Source organism: Fistularia commersonii, chromosome 14 (genome assembly GCF_037954325.1).
Source record: "Fistularia commersonii isolate RoL2024-O1a breed Wild chromosome 14, RoL_Fcom_v1.0, whole genome shotgun sequence".
NCBI lineage: Eukaryota > Metazoa > Chordata > Actinopteri > Syngnathiformes > Fistulariidae > Fistularia > Fistularia commersonii.
In genome coordinates this window covers 1,678,195-1,698,938 of record NC_141297.1, presented here as the reverse complement: position 1 = coordinate 1,698,938, position 20,744 = coordinate 1,678,195, and the positions used below count along the sequence as shown (strand labels likewise).

Sequence of the window (20,744 nt, the reverse complement as noted above, 5' to 3'; positions counted from 1 at the left end):
GGCGTGCATCTTCACCCTCTTCACCTGCAACTTCCAGCACAACTCCAGATCCTGCCGCCTCCGGACGGTCTCCGATGACTCTTCCGTCGATGGATCCATCAACGATGAGGACAGAGGTCTGATTGCGATTTTTGAACCACCTTCCGCTCGACATCTCCAAGACCAAGAAGGTGGTAGTGGACTTTGGGAAGAATCGAGGTCAACGGGCTCAGTAAGCTGGTCGGGAAAGCTCAGTGGTGGAACCGAGCTTGGGACGACCTGGATCGGGTGGCCGTGGGGAGGGTGATGGAGGTGCATCAGCGCTACCGCCACCTCAAATCATGTCCTCATTCTGTTATCTATTTTCCTCCTCACTGTTGTCATTCTGTTATCTAATTTATCCTTGTTGTTGTCATTCCATTTTCTATCTGTTATCTATTTTTATTCTCGCTGTTGTGATTCTGTTATCTATTTTTATCCTTGTTGTCATTCTGTCATCTATTTTTATCCATGTTGTTGTCTTCCTCCTCATGATTGTCTCTTTTATTTATATTTATATTCATATTTATTGTTATTGTTGTGCAGCTGTGACAAACAAATTTCCCCTATGTGGATCAATAAAGTATTCTTCTCCTACAGGTCAAACCCTTAGTTTGCCATCTCTTGGCATTTATCTCCAGAACATCTTTAACTAAATTGTGAACATTAGATAAATGAATGGAAAGTATATCTTTGCATGCTTCGATCACATTTGTGGTGATATTAAGAGCTCTGTGCATTGGTTTATTGGAATTGGAATTACATTTGTTATCCTCTTGCTCCCTCAGTGATGGGGAAACTGCAGAAATGGATGGAAAATGTCTCCATCTTGTGGCTCGCATATCATCCCTCCCCAGAAAGGCAGTCGTTTTTTTTTTTTGTTTTTTGTTTTGTCTTTTAAAAAACAAACTGATTTTCAACGATTTCACAGCTGAAATTTTGCAAGCTCCCACTCCCACTCTCGATATAACGCAACCTGAACGTGAAGGGGTGCAAGAATTTTAGCCCCGAAACGGGCCAAGACCGCATTCAGGTCACGATGCTTTTGCATATATATAAAAAAATAGTTATATTCAAGCAACTTTTGTGGAAATATTTTTTCCTCCCCACGCACGGCGGTGTGCGCGGAGTGGTCCCGAGTAGTCCCGCGTGTGGACATGACGTCACCATTGTTTACTTTTACCTAAGCCACGCCCTCTGTTAGCAACTTGTAGCTAGCCGCGCTACCCAGGAAGGCACTCCGAGGTCCATTCTCCAGACGCCACCCCGAGCCAAAGACCGTCTGCGCGTACACAATTTCGGTGAGTGAGCGTTTTTATTTCAACCGCGAACCCAAGCGTCACGTCATTAACGCGTTTTCTATCTAGAGCGTTTGTTTTTTTCTATCGCCGGCTGGCACGGCGGGGACGGAGAGAGGCGTTTTGTAAGCTAGCGGCGGGGTAGAATGCTAGCTTTTGTTGTTCTGTTAACACCGACGCTAATAGCAAGGTAGGTTTGAAAATAAGGCTTTACCGCCAAGCTAACATAGCAGAATAAACGCAGCGCGTAGAAGAAACCGGCTGGCTTATTTTTTCCCTCGGTGTGGCGAACATGCTAAACTTTGAAACCTCGTTATCTCCCTTTGCGTTCGTCTAAGCTAAAGGTTCAAGTCTCACCGTGAAACCTACGGCACCGCAATGGCTTCTCCAGTCCATTCATTTTGCCGTTGACATATTCCAGAGACACGAATGATAAAGAGGAAATTATCTTTACATATTTTACATCTGCACGCATATTCGTGATTTTAACATCGTTATCAAGATGTTGGTTATGGTTATAACCGGCTGGTGCTCTCCTCTGGAAGTGATTTAACTCACCCCCCCACCCCCCCCTCTGTCCTCACCTATTCCCCGTTTTCAATTCACGAAATGTCCCTTAAAAAGGTGAAATATAAGTGTATTATTCAAACACGCCTCCGCCAGAGAGGGATGGTTTCTGCGGAAAACAGGGGGAAAAAATGATCAAATAACAGGCGCCCTACATATTAGGATGTTTTCAAGTAGCCCTATCAGGGCATGGAGAAAATGGAAACCAACACCGAGTTACATTATTGTAACATTGCAAAGCGGGATATTTCAATCCCAGGGAAAGCGTAACATTTTAAATGTAATTAATCCCGGTTATCTTTAGTAGCCCGCACCCCCACCCATCCAGCAGGAGCTACTCGTACAGTACAAAAGTTAATTTGTCATAATAGTATGGCTTCGGCGGTGTGTTTTCACAGTATTGCATGGTGGAAATTAATAGGAATGTCATGGACGGCGTTCACGGTTTTTACAAACAAAATCACTCCCGGAGTCAGACTACAGGAAACACGGCTCTTTGTCTTCAGACCTAATCCTGATCCTGAAAGAATGAGTAAACAGAGTGGAAACCATGCCAGCGACTCTCTGTTATCATTAGATGTTTGTTTTTTTTTGTTTTTTTTTTAGCTTTCACTCACAGGAATTTCTTGGATTTTTTTTTGTTGGCTTCCCGCAATGCCAACGCGACCCGATCGAACGGATCTATCGGACGATCCGTTTACCCGCAGCTGTGCCCAAATGATCGTCGGGTTAACAGGTTGATTTCAATACGGGCGTTTGGGAACATTTGGGTTTTCCTCGAAAAAATATCCTTCAGGGAGAAATAGTTTGTTTCTTTTGTGGCATGTAGGTTTTCCATCTGCTCCTATTATCTGTTTGCCTACTTTATTTACTTTTGTTTATGCCGCTTAGCTTTTACTCAAACACTCCCAAGCTGTATACATAAAAGCCTACTTGTGCATTGTACTACCTGCCACAGCCGTTTATCGCACCACCTGGTTAATGGTAAATTGTTCCAGAAGGAAGATATGTTTGCACATAAACACGGACCCAGGGCCCCTGTGTTTACAGTAGTCATGGCAGCACTCGGATATTCAACAAATAGACCTAACATGTTCCCCTCTCACTTGTGGAAGAGAATGTTTTTCTTAGTCTAGCTCCTAATTTGTTACGCTGTAAGTTTCTTCTTTTTTTTTTTTTTTTTTTACATTCACTATTTCTTTTTCATGGGCCAAATAAAGAAATACCATGTGATGTATTTATTGCCCGAAATCTAAAAATACCAGAGGACGTCTACGCGTCCCGGAGAAGTTTATAGTGGGGAGAAGCAAGAAAAAGATCGACTTGTAAAAAAATATTAAGACCGCATAAATAGCAAAAACGAATTAAGGCAAGGTATAATTTTATGCCGAACTAATTGACTCTGCTGCCGATGTTACTCCTGCCCCCCCCCCCCCCCCATCGCTCCGAATCCGCTAAAATGGCTTCTGATTTACTTCAAAGACCGTCGAAAAACACAAGATTTCACTTCTCGCCCCGGACTCGGATCCCTCGGAGACACATTACAGAGTCGGCTGCCTTCGGCACTCTAAAATCAGTGCCGTCCCGCCATCTGTCTGAGGTGGTCTCAACAAGAATCCAACCTATTTTCCCCCCTTGCACATCATTCTGTCACACGACTCAGCTGGAAAGCACCTTCCTTGAGATTCCTTTGTTTGTTTTATTTTTTTTTTTAAAGAGCTTCATAAATAAAAGCGTCTTGAATTGCATCACGTCTGCCATACTGGATTTCACTATATCACGCCGCCTTATCTGACTGTTTTCACTTGACGCCTCCCACCTCCCGGCTCTCTTTCTCAGGTCAGCGAAGTCCAGATGCATGAGTCTGGGTCAGAACCAACAAGTCACGCCATTCCAGCTCTTAAAACAGAGAACGGGAATAATGCTGAGAATGAGAGTCGACTGAGGAGCAGCCAGACTCCTCCGACAGAGGCTCCCCGGGTCAGTCAGTCATTTTCTTCCGCACCCTCTCTGGTCTTTTTCGAAGAGCTGTTTCAATGTGGTGCTGTATATAAAACACAGCTTGCATATTCCACAACAGCATGTTAATGTTGTGCACCGCAGCTGTCAAAACCGAATATTTCAAAGTCAGCTATATAAACTTTTCTCTCCCTTTTTTTTTTTTTTTTTTTTTTTTTGAAGAGAGGGATAAAACTCTTTTCAGTTGTGAAAATACGACTCGATCTTGGAAAGCTCTGCCTCGAGCTTTGGAAAGCGTGCCCCGAGTTTGGAAACTCAAACGGTGTACACACACACACACACACGAGTTCAAATAGAAGTTAATCTGACAAAAATGCTAGCTGAGTGTTGGAGGTTGCCGGGGCGATGCTACTTCTCAGTTGTCGGAGGTATGAGATAAGGAATTGGCCACGGGACATCTCTGGAACCTGCTAATTACTCCAAACCGTAAACGCCATCACCTCAGATTTTACACTCGTAAAAGGCCAGGATATTCCGTGGACGGCACCGAATTTAACGATTTGTCTTTTTTTTTTTTGTGCAAAAAAAAAAGGAAGTGAGAAATATCATTGAGTAAAAGAAGACTTTTTTTTTTTTTTTCTTTGCTTCTAAAGTAACGGCGCTCAATCGCACGTTTGCCTCGGTTTTGGCAGGAACCGACGTGTGAAGAGTGAACATTTTTGGCAGCGAGGATGAGTTAAACACTCGGAGAACATTTCGACACCTTCTCTCGCTGGGTGCGATGTGGCCCACCGTAGCCTCGGAGATGCTCTCCAGAAGAGGAAAAAAAAAAGCTAGAACAATCTTTGTTTTTCTTTTTTTTTTCATCTGAAAGGAAAAGCAAAAACGTTACGCTTCGACCCATCGTCCACCTAGTTTTGGGAAAGCTGTCCCGGTAACAGACAAATAGTCAACATCCCTGACGGTTGATGGGAAACACATTTGTCGGGTTTAGTCAAATTCAGGCGTATATCGTAAAACACGCCCGAACAGAACGGAGGTTCCAAGTTGTGTGGAATCCGGTTCCGCCGTCTAGAAAACCGTCCCGCTTTCAGGGCGAATTTATACATTTCGAACACATTTGCAATGCAAATGATCCCCGCTCCTTCGACCCCGGCAGGAGGATGCATCTCAGTCGGGAAGTTTCTGTGCAGCTGGCTTGAAATCGGGCCGCCGCGGTTGTTTTCGTTTTTTAAGGTACCCTTGAACCTTTCGCACAGGGGTCCCCTCTCCGATGCGCTGTTTGTATTTGTGCTGCAGGGGAGCGCTGGTGTGGAAGGGGATGTGCCGAAGTTCGGAAAAGGGAGGGAGATCACGGCTCCTGCCGGGCGCAGGGATCCATATCATATTGTTCCTTTTGTTTGTGCTGGCGTAAGCTAGGCTAGCGGAGGTTTGTTTGATTGCCCGTGCAGAAAATATTTGCCGACCGGCTTTTACATTTCGGTTCCCAGGTGGACTTCCAAGTGGAGATAATCAAGTTTGCCCGTCTCGTTTTATTTATTTCATTATTTACCGTCCGGAGCGTAACGTCTCATCCGTGCGGTCGCATCATTAATTTCTCAGACTCCAACCGTATTGACTTTTCATTTGTGTGTTTTTCGCAAATGTCACTCCCACGCACGCCGCGCCCATTTAGTGCATATTAGTAAGTATTGGATCTCACGAGGGGAAGGTAGACGGGTGTTTGTTTTTTCAGCAAGTTTTCAGTGTTTCTATTTGCTGTCAGTCATCCCGGAGTTCACAAGACTAGTCTTGCGGGAATAGATCTGTGTTTACACTCTGTTGCTCACTGGTATGACTTTCAACAATAACAACAACAGAAGATGTTTGGACTTGCAGGCTGCCATGGCAACAGGGATTAGTCAAAGGCTGTTGTTGTGTTGATGGTGTCCACAGAAAAATAGAGGGGCCAACTGGCTCTGTCTGTGGGATAGACCTGTTTTCATTGCTTTAGCGGCCACCTCTGCAGCATTGAATTTCATAAGAAAGGACAAACTAGGAGGCAGTCATCTGTTATTGTTAGCCCAAAGCCTGTGTGAAATTCACTGTCAGTTTGTTTACCCGATTCAAAACAGACCCTGCCTCGGAGAGAGATGTTTGTTTGTGGTTCAGACCTTAATTAAAATATGAATCTTGCGTTCTGTTTTCGTAAACAGGCTCTGTGTGCTTTTTTTTTTTTTTTTTTTTTTCTCCCCCTATATTCATTATTTAAATCTCTGTGCAATTTTGATTACTTTGTTTATGTTTACTGCAAACATCCCCTGAGCTGCGAGGCTTGACAGCGGAGCGGGGGAAGGGTGATTGCTGCATGCCTAGCAGAGGATGTTGTTGTTTTCGTGGTCCTGGTTGTTTGTTGTTGTTTTGATGGGAGTTCGAATTCCCCCAAGCCATCTGCTGTTGCTGGTTTTTTTTTTGTTTTGTTTTTGTTTGGTTCAATTTTAGCAGAAAATGGCAGGGGGGGGGGAAGTTGAACTTGCTGACCGGATTGACCAGGGAACCGTGAATAAAAACAAAATCCTGCAGCAACTCTGGTGCATCCAAATCCTGAGCACATTAGCTATGTTTTTGTACCAAAGATGGGAACCGATAAAAGTTTTATCAGCTTATCAACTCCAGACAACGGTCAGGTTCTCTTGCACCCCCCCTCCAGGTCAAATAAATCCCCTGTTGTATATATGGTTGTTCAGCTTGAACGGCATGCTAGCACATTATACCTCGTCATTATTCCTCAAGTGAAATGTATTTCCATCCCTCCTGCACTGCAGTAACATTATCATAATGTCAACTGTCTGCTCTCGGTGGCGAACCTGCTCCTTTTTGGATGCGCTGACATTTACCGCAAGCCATTTTTGGTGAAGGTCTAGATCACCACAAGTATTGTTGATTTCATCCCGCCGCCGCTGCACGTGGATTCTCCTTAAATCTGAGTCACAAAACCTTTTTTAAGGTTTCTGTGAACCCTTTTTGGTTGTTTTTTTTTTTTTTTTTTTTTTTTTTTTTTTTTTGTATATTTTTCTCTCCCCAAAACAGTAGTCCAGCTATTTCTGGTAATCTCATTACTAAAGACAAATGATTCATTTTATTACGCATAAACACTTTGATTACAATCACTACAATGCAGCCAGATCATCGCTCAGTGGATGGAAGTAGCACACACACACACACACACACACACACATATTCAGAACAGCCTGCATTTGTCGTATGCTTTTCTTAACCCCCCTCTTTCTACTGCTCTGTCTGAGACTTCGCTCGCCCTGCGTCGTATCTAACTGGTTCTGTTACGTCGTTGGGACGCTCCAGGTTCCTGTGTCGTCGTCCATGATCACCCCACCAGCAGAGGCGCCGCAGCAGCTGCAGCAGACAGCGCAGCAGCAGATCCTCAGTCCTCAGCAGCTCCAAGCACTGTTCCAACAACAGAAAGCACTCATGTTACACCAGGTAGCGTGTGTTTTTTTTTTTTTTTTTTGCAAAAAACTTCAATCCACCTACCTTTTTTTTTTTTCATGACTTAAATGTAATCAAACTGTGTGCAGCAACAAATCCAAGAGGTCTTCAAGAATCAGCAAGAGCAGCTAAACATGCAGCTGCTACAGCAGAAGAATGCGGGCATTGTGAGCCAAGAGGTAAGGGGTTGATATTCCCGTCGTGTCACGCAGTAGAAATAAACGCGTCCGGCACTGTGGGCACATTTACAGTGGATTTAATCAAATTATAATCAGAACAGGCTTCATCACGACCACACGGAAAATGAAGTCTTCACTTAAATTAAAGGAGCCGCAAATAGTAATGCATGAGTGTATTCATCCCATAATGGAAGGTTTGTTTCTTCTTCGGGTTCAATCTCCCTCTCAAGTCTCCTGGTTGTTTACAGAGCTGCAGCATCATTTGGCGTTAGTCATTTGGATCGCCTCGGTTTTTTTTGTTTTTTTTTCTGTAAAACCGGACTCCCCCACCGTCCCCGCCAGCTCGCCGAGCAACGAGGCGGGGGATCCGCGGTCCTCGAAGTCCGAACGGGTCGAAGCCGTGTCGGTTCAGAACCCGGAGGAGCGCCGAGTTCAAGCACGTTAGCCGAAAAGGTTTTCCCCTGAAACCGTTTCCAGGCGGCTTCTGTGCTTTCCGCGGCTTTCGGACACCTTCGCTAGCATCGGCCGTCCTCTGCGCAGCCCCGCGGCCTGGCTGAATAATTCAGGCTATAAACCAGAATACAGGCGCGGTCGGGTTTTGTTGCCACCTGGTCGGCTTGGCGACCAGATAAGATACTGCCGCGGTTATGTCAGAGCTATAAAAGTTGAGTTCACATTTCATTGTCTTGTGAACAGCCTGTTCTGCAAGGAATCGTTGGTTAACAGAGTCACAGATTTGGGATTTTTAAGTAAAAGCGCAAACAGAGCGTGTCTCGAACCCGTTTCTTGACTGCTGTGTATTTGTCCTGAAAGCGGTGTTTTTTTTTTTTTTGAAAATCCGTCGCCCACCTGCGATCTTAAACCTGCTCTTGCAGTTGCCCGTTTCACGTCGGCACTTTGTTTATTCGCTGTGTAAATTTTCCTCGACGTCCCTTAAAGCCTATAAAAGAAACCTAAAGCGGCCATTTTTCTTGCAGCGAAGTGGTATTTTTTACCCTCAATGACTCCCGGAGAATAATATATACTGCTCAAAAAAACAAAGGGAACACAAAAATAACACACCCTAGATCTGAATGAATGAAATATTCTCATGAAATACTTTGTTTTTAGCATAGTTGAATGCGCTGACAACAAAATCACATAAATATTATCAATGGAAATCCAATTTATGAACCTGTTGAGGTTTGGATCAAAATGAAAGTGGAAAAAGACACTCCAGGCTGATCCAGCGTCGATGTAATGTCAAAAAAACAAGTCAAAATGAATCGGTGTTGCTTCCTAATTGACCACTTTGATTTTATATATCGTAGATATATCGTATGATATACGATATATATCGAATATTACGAGGTGGCAGTGCGGAGGTTGCATGTTCCTCCCACAGTCCAGAAAACATGCAGGAAATCCAAAACCCTTTATTGATCCCCTTAGGGGAAATTCTTTTGTCACAGCAGCGCAACCATGGCAATATCAATAACAATAGATATGAATATAAATAAGAGACAATTAAAAAATAGCCGAATCCCCAAAAAATAGACAGCAAAGTGAACAGCAAGAAATGACATGAGATGAGAACAACTTTATTTATCCCAAAGGAAATTGTTGTGCCAGAGTTTCATGTCAAAAACATAACAGTAATAGATAATAGTAGAAAGGAGGAAGAATAAGAAATACAATGAAATATGAATTGTCTTAACAATCAAGGATCAAAATAGACAACAGAATGAAGAGGGAGAACAACAGCAAAGGTGAGAATAGAAAACCAGAAACAGAACGACGATAACAATGATAAAAATAAATATGAGTGAAGGGATCTTAACATGAAAAATCCAAACGGAACTCCTGACAGTATTGAATATGTAGTAATAGAATTTGTGAAGAACGGGCTTTAAATTTCATGACATTTCGTCAGCCGGGTGATTGACGGCTCATCGGCGACGGAGATCACCCCACCCGGCGAACGGTCGATGCAAATCTTATTAAACCGCTCGGAAACGATGAAGGAGCGCGGCGTTCGCCGGCTGACGTTCCCTTTATCTGTCGGTCACAGCTGACGGCCCAGCAGATTGCCATCCAGCAGCAGCTCCTCCAGGTGCAGCAGCAGCATCTCCTCAACCTGCAGAGGCAGGGTCTGCTGTCGGTGCTGCCGAGCAGCCCCGCCGCAGGTAAGACGCTCATTAGTCCAGATTTAAAAGCTGGTTTTTCACAGTTTCCCGAAAGGGTTTCAGCCGTGACTTGTTTGCACTGCAGAGCGTAATTGTGTAAACAGGGTTTAAAAAGAAAAACCCGCGTCCTAAAATCGGCTTAGGCAAAGAGGAGCTCTCGCGCGGCCGCTCACCCCGGCGGCGTGGATGTGTTGTTTCAGGCTGCGAGAACGGCGGCGGGTTATCCTCCGGCGGGGAGTGCAGAGAATCCTCCAGTCAGCTGACGGCGAACGAGCATCACTCTCTCCTCAAGAGGAAAGAAAGGTGCGTCCTCCTCTATCGCCTGAACCCGACTTTACCAATCCACGGCGTCTCTGACCGCCGCCCTTCCTGATCGTTGCAGCGCTTCGCAGGACGAGAACGCGCAGAACAGCCACCCTCTTTACGGGAACGGCATGTGCAAGTGGCCGGGCTGCGAGACCGTCTTCGGAGATTTCCAGGCTTTTCTCAAGTGAGTCCCGTCAAAACCGTCTGAGCCGGTTTGTAGCGATAACGGCCGCCTCGCCGCCGGAGCGTCGTTTTCGCGGTGCTACCAGTTTTGTCATCGGTTATTGCCGGTGATCCGGAAAACGTTTGTCCGCAGGCATCTGAACAGCGAGCACACACTGGACGACAAGAGCACGGCGCAGTGTCGCGTGCAAATGCAAGTGGTTCAGCAGCTGGAACTCCAGGTATGCGTTCCAGTCAAAGCTGTTTTTGTTCGTTTGTTTTTAATTTCAATGCTTTTTTTAAGACTATCAGCAGTAGGCTGCATGATGAGCCTTACAATAAAGTTATGGAAAAGAGTAGTGGAAACTAGACTGAGAGCAGAAGTCAGCATCTGTGAACAGCAGTATGGCTTCATGCCTAGGAAGAGTACTACAGATGCAGTATTTGCGTTGAGAATGCTAATAGAAAAGTACAGAGAAGGCCAGAGGGAGCTGCATTGTGTTTTTGTAGACCTAGAAAAGGCATATGACAGGGTGCCAAGAGAGGAGCTCTGGTATTGTATGAGGAAGTCTGAAGTGGCAGAGAAGTATGTTAGACTGGTGCAGGACATGTATGCTCGCTGTGAGACACTGGTACAGTGTGCTGTAGGGGCAACAGAGAAGTTCAAGGTGGAGGTGGGACTCCACAGGGATCAGCTCTGAGCCCCTACTTGTTCGCAATGGTGATGGATAGGCTGACAGATGAGGTTAGACAGGAATCCCCATGGACCATGATGTTTGCGGATGACATCGTGATCTGTAGTGAGAGCAGACAACAGGTAGAGGAACATCTAGAGAGGTGGAGGTATGCTCTGGAAAGTAGAGCAATGAAAGTTAGTCGCAGCAAGACAGAATATATGTGTGTGAATGAGAGGAACTCTGGTGGAACGGTGAGGCTACAGGGAGTGGAGATCAAGAAGCTGGAGGATTTCAGGTACTTGGGGTCAACAGTCCAGAGTGTAGGAGAGTGTGGAAAAGAGGTGAAGAGACGGTCCAAGCAGGTTGGAATGGGTGGAGAAAAGTGTCAGGGGTACCAAGAGACTTTCAGCCAGAATAAAAGGAAAGGTGTACAAGACAGTGGTGAGACCAGCGATGATGTTTGGACTAGAAACTGTTCCAATGACCAAAAGACAGCAGGCAGAACTAGAGGTTGCAGAGATGAAGAAGTTCGAGGTTCTCTTTGGGAGTGACCAGGATGGAGAGGATCAGGAATGAGTCCATCAGAGGAACAGCACATGTTAGATGTTTTGGAGAGAAGGTCAGAGAAGCCAGACTGAGATGGTTGGGTCATGGACAGAGGAGGGATAGAGAATATATTGGTAGACGGATGCTGGAATTGGAGCTGCCAGGCAAGAGGTCTGGAGGAAGACCAGAGAGAAGATTTATGGACGTAGTGAGAGAGGATATGAAGGTAGTTGGTGTGAGAGAGGAGGATCCAGAGAATAGGGTGAGATGGAGAAAGTTGACTCGCTGTGGCGACACCTGAAGGGAAAAGCCGAAAGAAGAAGAAGAAGAAGCAGTAGGCTGCATCCATGCCCTTGATCTAGAAACACCTAAACTAATGCTGATTGACACTTTTGCGAAGGTGTGTTTTTGCACTGCGCGTGGAAAGCGAGGTGACGCCTCCGAGATCCGCGGTTTCAACACCCCTAAATATATCTTTTTGTCTTTCGGTTGCAGCTCAAGAAAGACAAAGAGCGACTGCGGGCCATGATGGCGCACCTGAAGTCCTCAGAACCCAAACCAGCAGCCCAACCTGTAATGAACCTTTTTCCATTTTGTTCCCGAATTTTTGTTTTGTGTTCCCCCGCTGACATGTTTCCCCCGTTTTTTTTTTTTTTTTTTTTTTTTTTATCTCCAGGTGAACCTGGTGTCCAATGTGTCCTTCCCCCAGACATTGCCACCTTTGCCCAAAGGTCCTCCCATGAGCCTGTCCCAGAGCGCCACGGCGCCGTCCACGCCGCTGACGCCGCTCACCGAATCCCCGTCGGTCCTCACTCCCAATAGCATGTTCACTGGAACCCCCGTGAGGAGGCGATACAGCCGGTCTGTGAGTCAAGGTAAGCCTGAAATCTGGAGAGAAGCGTTAGGTTTAGATACCTTCGAGCCTAGTTTCTTCGGGGCGCAGCTTTTTTTTTTTTGTGTGCACAGTCGCTGTCGGCTTTCAGCTGCGCTGACATGCAAACAAACACACTTGTCCGGGCAGGAAAGCGCAAAACGTTGCGTTAAGGAAGTGTTGAAAAAGTCCGGGAGGTAAAAAGTACAAAAGCGCTTAAATGTAACTGATTTCTCTTAAAATTGCCCGTTTCCGACAGACATAATCGACAATAAGGAGTTCTACCTGAGCACAGAAGTCAGACCTCCGTTTACATATGCATCTTTAATAAGACAGGTAAATTCTGCTTCCCGGATCTCTAACGCTCGGGCGGAGACACGCCTCTATAATGTTTAGTTTTCCAGCATCCGTAACACATTTTCCTCCCCCTTTTTCAGGCGATATTCGAATCCCCTCGCAACCAGTTGACGCTAAACGAAATCTACAACTGGTTCACGCGGAACTTTGCCTACTTCAGGCGCAACGCAGCTACTTGGAAGGTACTGTTTTGGTTTTGTTTTGTTTTACGATAAGTTACGACACGTGAAAGACCGGATTGATTGTTCTCTCTTTCCAGAATGCTGTCAGACATAATCTCAGCCTCCACAAATGCTTCGTGCGCTTGGAGAACGTGAAGGGCGCCGTGTGGACGGTGGACGAGATCGAGTTTCACAGAAGGAGGCCCCAGAAGACGTCCGGGAACGGGTAAGCCCGCTCCAGTCCTCCGCTCGAAGATCCTACGTAAACAATACGTCCATTTATGCAAACAGACGATCCCGCAAAACAAAATGCGACACGGGTTTTGATATTAGGCGAACACGAGCGCCGTTAAGACGGCTGAAGCGCCGTCTCACGCTGACATTTTCGCCATTTTCCTGCCGACTCAGATCGTTCCCAGAATGCTAATGCTGCACCTGTGGGACGGCTCCCAACAGTACGTGATGCTTTAGTCACAGACTAAAAACAGCCTCTTCCCGCAAGACACTGAGACAAATACACGGGTTATTTATGGACGTCCGACTCGCTGTTTGGTGTTTAAGCGAGTCTGTTTCTCCGCCCAGACGTCACTTTGACTCTTTAAGCTCCAGCGGTGTGTTTCACCCCGTTATTATAAGGAGGGGAAAAGGACCGGCGAGGCAAATGTAACGCTCCGCTTTCCCATTCTGAGCCGGACGAGCTCTCAACCGCCGCTCCGCTCAGCACAGATTATCATTTTAATGTAGTTTCATGTAGGTTTTCGTGGAAGGGGGTGGGCGGGTGGTTTTGCCAGTCATATCCGACGCCTGAAAACGCTTTTTGTACGCCGTGGAGAAAAGCTACGACTCGTCAAGTCCGCCGTTGCAGGTTTTCGAAGAATAGGTGCGCGTCACTGGAATAAACAGCGCCCTTTCAGGTCCTGCAATGATTATGGGAAATGATCTCTGTCACCAAAATCCCCCAAACTCTTTAATAACCATCATCATGCATTTTATTTAGGGCGCCTTACTAGACATTCAAGGACACTCAAATTTGAAAAAAACAATAAAAAAACAATAATTATCTTATTTTCCTTTGGGCTTTTCACCGCAGCGAATCCACCTTTTCCATCTAATCTATTCTCTGTATCCTCCTCTCTCACATCCACAAACTTCATATCCTCTCCGCTCAGTACGTCCATCAATCCTCCCTTAGGTCTCCCTCTAGAACTCCAATTCCAGCATCTGTCTACCAATATATTCACTCTATTAATAATAATATCATTATTTTTATTATTATGGATGATAAAGAAATAATTATTAACAATACCAATAATTTATTATCCTTATTAATAACACCAATAAATTAATAATAGTATTAAAAATGACCATATGTTAACAATAATCGTAGGCAGTGTCACACATAATGATAATGATATTAATAATACATAATAATTCACATGCCGGAGATTCAGTGGAGACCCTCCATTGTCCAGACATTGACACATTCAGTCTGAATCGAAGAAAAACAGGATAAAAGACTCCAAAAAAAGTGGTTAAAAAAATTTCAATACAAATAAATGAATAAATAAAAGTGACTGCAGTTGGTGTCAGATATAATAAGCTGCTTCAAACAGATGTGTTTTGAGTTGTGAAATATTGATGAGTTTTATTCATTCCTCAGTGTTGATCATTTAGCACTGATATGCCTATGCTAATTAGCCACGGACAGCTCAAATCGCACGTTTTATCGGATCAATTTCTAACTGCACGTACGTCCTGGCTTTTAACAGATCCGTGCAGAAGAACTCCCAGAACCGCCAGAGTTTAGCCGGGTCCGCCCTCCAGGTAAGAGCGCCGGTGTTCGGAGCCGAACGCCTTCCGGACAGACATGATGTAAATAACACCGGCTTGTCGCAGTGTTCGGACAAATATGAAATGTGGCAGCGGCGTGTCAGACTATGCACTTTGCTCCCAAACTCTATACTGCGGCGATTCGAAAACGACAACAACACCGTCCGTTTTTTTTTATTTTTTTTTTTTTTTTTCCTCCCCTCTCCAGAGCGGCGGACTAGAATGCAGCAATTCTTTCTACAACCCGGCCGCCATGGGCAGCATAACCCTGCACTCCCTGCCCCACATTCTCCAGGAGCAGATGAACGGCGCCCTCGCCAATGGATCCGGATACCAAAGTGACAGCAGTGCGACGCAGTCTCCCCCGCAGGCGTTGTGAGTGGCCGCCACAAACACCAAGACAGTTTTTAGAAATACTCCGCGACCGCGACAAACGAGCGCATTAACTCTGCAATTTTTCGAGATCCCAGCCGTCGCTCGGTGGACGTTTTGCTTCGCGATCGGAGCCCGGATAAGATACTTTATCGATCCCCATAGGGGAAGTTCTTTTTTCACACAGCGGCGCGACAATGACAGTATCAATGAGTATAAATATAAATGCAAAAGACAATTAAAAGATAGCAAAAAACATCCACAAATAAGTAGACAGCAGAGTGAAGGATAAGAATAGACAACAGAATGGAAAAACAACGGCAAGGGTGAGAACAGAATTTTAAGTATTTTAAATTCACACAAATTCGTGGCTGCTGCGTATTTGTCCTGAACGCTGTTTTTCCGAAACCTGCACTTAGAGTTAGCAGTTTCACGTCGCTGTCCGAATTTTTCTTGACATCCCTTCATCTGCATAAAAGAAACCTAAAGCGGACATTTTTCCTGCAGCTAAGTGGTATTTTTTACCGTCAGAGAATAATATATCATAACATATATATCATCAGCCTGCCTCATAAATAATTCCCCCGTCTGCCACTGACACTGTACCAACTCCTCTGATGCACTTCCTTGCACAACTAACCACGATCGCCCTGATCTCACTTTTATTTTTCACTAATTTACATGTCGCCTGCTTAGCGCCGTCAACCGAAGCAAATTTCTTGTAATCGCAAAATGACTTGGCGAATAAAGCGATTCTGATTCTGATAACATCTGAATATTAAGAGGTGGGAGTGTGGAGGTTGCACGTTCTCCCCACAGTATCTACCTTGAGGTTGACGATATCAATTTCAATAAATATGAATATAGATAAGAGACAATTAAAAGATAGTAAAGTCCCCAAAAAATAGACAGCAAAGCGAACAACAAGGATAAAAATAGACAACGGGATGAAGAGGGAAAAAAAAAAACAGCAAGGGTGAGAATAGACGACCAGAACGACAACAACAAGGATAAGAAAAGAAACAGATTGACAATAACAATGACAAAAAATATACATGATGCAAGTGGAGTGACACCAACAAGGTTAAATTAAAAATATAGACAACAGAGCGAGGGCACGGCTCATGCGAATCAGGTTGTGGTTGCACAGATGCACCTCTGGCTGGTCTGAGTTTTTTGGTAAAACTAGCTAGCAAAACCGCTAGCTAGCTAGCTAGCTAGCCCAGAGAAACCGTGGAAAAACACGTTATTTTTGAGATACGATGACGGAAAGCAGGTATTTACAGGCAAATTCGGGGACGGTTTGTATCCATAAATGTTACATTTAGCTACAAATTGTAGCATTAAGGGTGAAGCCTGTAAGTTCACGATGGAGCAACAAATGAAAAATTTCCATAACCGACACCGCAGGAGGTCGGAACGGATTAATAGCGTTTCGTTTCATTTAAACGGGGAAATTCAATTTGATATACGAGTAAAGAGAGTTACCGAGGTATTACTGTGTACGTTACCATCAATCCCAGTGTTTTGTTAATGAATACAATCCTCACAGCCCGGATGTGGTGTTGTTGTCTTGAGTTCCAGCAGACCAGAAACACAGCTCAGATCCTGGACCGTCACAATACGGGAGGCTTTCTGGGAAGTAAAACAAGCTTTTTTTTTTTCTTTTTCAAACCGCACAAAAAATACTTCTTTTTTTCCTCGTGCACTCTCAGAAACTCAAGGCGAAGGAGGGGCTTGTTGGTGGTATCGATCGGCGTTGGCCGCAGCCAGATGCACAAATAAACAAACAAATGCAGTTTGGAGCAGAGAAAAATCAGCGCTTATTTTACCGATAAGCATCTAAAGAAGAGCCTACGTTTCCTTGAAACGTCATACAGCAGCTTAGTCACCATTTTATTAGCAGCAGTTGATGTGTTTTGTTTAAAATATCATATCAGCATTCTTTACATATACAAACCGTAGCATAGAAATAAACACATGTAAAAAATCGTTATTATCTCTTCCCTTTACTTGTAAATGAAGTCCATGCGCCGCTCCTTCTGAAGCATCCATAACTTGCTTGTAGAAGTCTTCCATATGTTTCTTCAGATTTAAAAGTCTCTCTGTCTCAATGGAAATCACTGCCAGTGAAGACAGTCGTCCTCGATCGATTCTGTTCCGACTCTATGTTTTGAGTCTTTTCGGTGACGAGAACGAGCGCTTGGCCGATGCTGTCGTAGCCGGAACGGTGACCACCGGCCCGAGCAACGTTGTCTTCTCAGGAACAGTTTGGATGAAATCCTTCTGGGCCAAAAAGTGGAGAAGCTGCCCAGGAGATTTACATTCATCCCTTAGCGTTTGTGAGCTATACAGCCCGATGAGATAGCTGGATGGCTGCACTTGACTTGCTAACTGTTTACTGTAGCTTGCTATTGCTAATTCTGTTATTTTGTAGCCGAGTAGTAAGAAGGATCCCTGGGATCAGCGGCGCCTCCTACCATGAGGCACCGTCACTGCCTGCCTCACCTAATGTCTCTTCGCTGTCGTTTTATGATTACGAGAAACACGAGAAATATGTTACAGTTGTTGACGAAAAACATTTGACACATCATCTAAACGATGGAAATTTAGTTCATATATTAAAAGTGTTTTTTAAATAGTGACATCCACAGAGACAGCAATACAGTCTCAGTGCATAGCATGCTAGCACAGTTAGCAGAATCACTGTGCAATCCATAGTCGGCTCAGCTGGTCTCTTCTTCATATTTGAACGCCAAATTTGAATTTTTTAGCGATTTTGGGAAAAAAACAACTAAAAATGGTGAAGCTATGTGGAAAATAACTTAAACCATTTTAATTTTTTTTTTCATTTTGCATTTTTTTCTTTCCGTGACTACAGGTGAGGCCCGGCCTCCCTTGCCTCTACTGACTGCACTCACTAATGTAGAATAAATCCTCTTTTCTTTTTGAAGCATATTTCTGGTGCGCGGACTTTTCCCCAAACTCCAGCTAAAGAGAAATGACCCATCCTTTAGCTCGGCTCGCGGTTTATAACTTGTTTATTTCTTTTGTCTCCCTCCTGCAGCATCAAAGAGGAGCAGGAGGACGAGGAGATATGCGAGAACTTCCCTTACGAGTCCCCGGAGAGCACGGACGAGCACGGCCACAGCCCGGAGATGAACCACGACGAGTACCACGGCAGCCCCGAGAGGCTCCATCTGGACCGGGTGCCTTCGCTCTGACCGTGAGTCGCCCTCCCCTCCCTTCCCCCGGCGTCCCCGCTGGAAGGCTGCCTCGCTCCCGGCCACCGCCACCACCGCGCATCCCCGCAGATTTCAACAGCTTCATCCGCATAACCAAAACACACTTTTTGGGAATTTCTTCCTCTTTTTTTTTTTTTTTTTTTTTTTAAATTTTTTTCTTTTTTTTTTTTTTTTTCATATTTATCAGTGTTTCCTCTTCTTTTTTTTTTTTTTTTTTTGTTTTGTTTTGTTCGTTTGTTCTCGATCTAGTTTTTAATTCTTTCTGTACAGAGTCGAGTGAGATCATTTAAAAAAAAATAAAATAAAAAGGAAAAAAAAAGATTTAAACAAAAAAAAAAAAAAAAAGGAAACAATTATGTGAAACTGTTAATGATTTATCCTGTTTTATATCTGTACACAGAAGGAGCATGATGAGCAGAAAAAGCCAAAGGAAAGGGAACATTGGTAGTTAGCACTTCACGACGAATACCCCCCCCGACTCTGTGTAGCGACTTTATGCTCAGTCGGGGGGCCACACTAGCTGATTTATTTTATTAGTCATAATATATACACATTTGTAGAGGAAGTTTGAATGTTCACTGCCAACAAGATGGGATATATTTGTATTTAACGTATCATCGGTTCATCATGAAAATAACACGGGACTTCTTTATACTTGTTGGTCACTTTCACCCCCCTTCCCCTCTTCTTCCTCCTCCTCCTCCACCAAACATTGCAGAATTTTCTCTAATTGAGCATGTAAAAGTAGATACTATAGACTGACCATTATTGTAAACCATCTCTATGAATAATAAATTCCACATGATAAGTGTGTACGCTTTATGTTGTATTTTGTTTCCTTTTTTTTTTTTTTTTTTTTTTTTTACAGTCGAAAAACCACAGGTGAGATTATTGTATCTTTCAGCTTTTTTTTTTTTTGTTTTTAAATTCTAAATGCATACGTGTCTGCCAGCTGCTGCCCGGCAAACCTACAAACCCAAATCTCGGTAGGAAACTTTAAATTGACGGGTGAATTTGGGTGGGAATAAATGATTAAAATTCCCCCCAAAATGCCCTATTTGCATAATACCGATTTCCAAATCTTGCTTTTTTTTTTAACCGAATGTGTTTTCCACTACGTCGTCAGGTTCCTCGCCGCGCTTCCCGACGGGTGAGTGTTGATCGCCCGGCGTGCACATGATCACAAACCTCGAGCACCACGGGTGTGAACTTCACTATTATCACGAGCACGGGTCGCAAACACGCTCGCTTTAAACCCGACTAGCTTTATTTACTCCCGATCTTGCGTGGTGGTTCAGGTCACGAGAAGGTGGCGACCTTCTGCCTGGATGCAAAGTGTATTTGCACACGTTTTCTCCACGGCAACGCCATCAGAACATCTTGCGATGGGGAGAAAAAAAATTGAAATAAAACGGGTGGGTGTCCCGTCGTCGCTGGTTTTGTTTACTCCGTTAGATTAAAATAAGAAGCTTCTTGTCAAGACTCATTTGATATTACATTTTTAAGTCATTGATGTGGTTAAAATCAAGAAAAACCTGTTTTTTTTTTAAAATTCAGAGTAAATGTGCCACTGTGTGATCAACAATTATTTAGATAAATAAAATTAATTACAATCTTAATTACAATCGGGGCATTTCTGTGTGGAGTCTCCATGTTCTGCGTGGGGTTCCTCAAGGTTCTCCGGGTTCCTCTCGAAGTCCAAACACACGCAGGAGGTTCATTGGAGACATTAAATTTAGATTTAGAATATTTTATTTATACCACAGGGGGAAATTGCTTTTCATCGAAAGCGGTCAATCAAAATGGAACCCCATATAAAAATAAAGAACAAAAAAGTGAATTATCAACATAAAAATAAAGTGATAAAAATAATAAAATAAAAATAATAAAAAGAAGTTAAGATAGAAATAATTAAAAGAAAAGTTAAAAGGATGTAAAAATATATTAAAATGTATGTAACGAATATACATGTGTATGATTACATGTAGTAATTATGTGTATTAAGTAATTTCCCTATAAGAGATGAATGGTATAAATTATTATTATTATTATAAAGTAGTACAGTAAAACATTTATTGCACAGAAGACAATTGAACTATTGCTAAATTGTCCTGACATGTGAATGAGAGTGTTTGTGTGCACACAGGATAACCAATAGATGCATTAATAAATCTATTTAAATAATACAAACAATTTAACGTTCGTAAAACTATTTGACTCCTGACCGGCCGCCTTCTCTAGGTTTTAAAATAATCACAGTAAAATTACAATGTTTACTGTAAGTCTTGTTTACTTGTTATTATAATAACAATAAAAAATAACCAGATTAGTCATTCAGTTTTCTAAAATAGCGCACGCTGCTAATATGTGGGACAAAACAGGAACTGACGACCTTTGAACTTCAGACCGCGTCAGTCTTTCCTCGCCGACACTTTATTGTTCCGCGCTGATAAGGAATTATTTGGCGCAAAGGTCGACGCAAACCTTTTGCATTTATTTTATTTTTATTTGCTCGCGGCGACCCGTGATCATCCCGTCCTTGCGC

General features: G+C 43.8%; 1 protein-coding gene across 2 annotated transcripts; it reads left to right on the top strand.

Annotated features, from left to right (window-relative positions):
- The first annotated feature begins 1,164 nt into the window (after positions 1-1,164).
- LOC147226850 (forkhead box protein P1-like) lies at positions 1,165-19,010 on the top strand. 2 transcript variants are annotated; one of them, XM_086159412.1, is made up of 17 exons: positions 1,165-1,319; positions 3,723-3,863; positions 7,185-7,322; positions 7,418-7,507; positions 9,558-9,672; positions 9,873-9,975; positions 10,055-10,162; positions 10,295-10,382; positions 11,859-11,936; positions 12,040-12,238; positions 12,494-12,570; positions 12,672-12,773; positions 12,851-12,978; positions 14,522-14,576; positions 14,791-14,957; positions 18,022-18,180; positions 18,600-19,010. In XM_086159412.1, exons 2-16 carry the CDS (start codon positions 3,738-3,740, stop codon positions 18,176-18,178), a joined length of 1,731 nt encoding a protein of 576 aa, XP_086015538.1. In that variant the 5' UTR covers positions 1,165-1,319; positions 3,723-3,737; the 3' UTR covers positions 18,179-18,180; positions 18,600-19,010. The 2 variants fall into 2 exon arrangements, with proteins under 2 accessions (XP_086015538.1, XP_086015537.1); XM_086159411.1 differs by having other exon boundaries at positions 18,022-19,010.
- Positions 19,011-20,744: the final 1,734 nt, after the last annotated feature.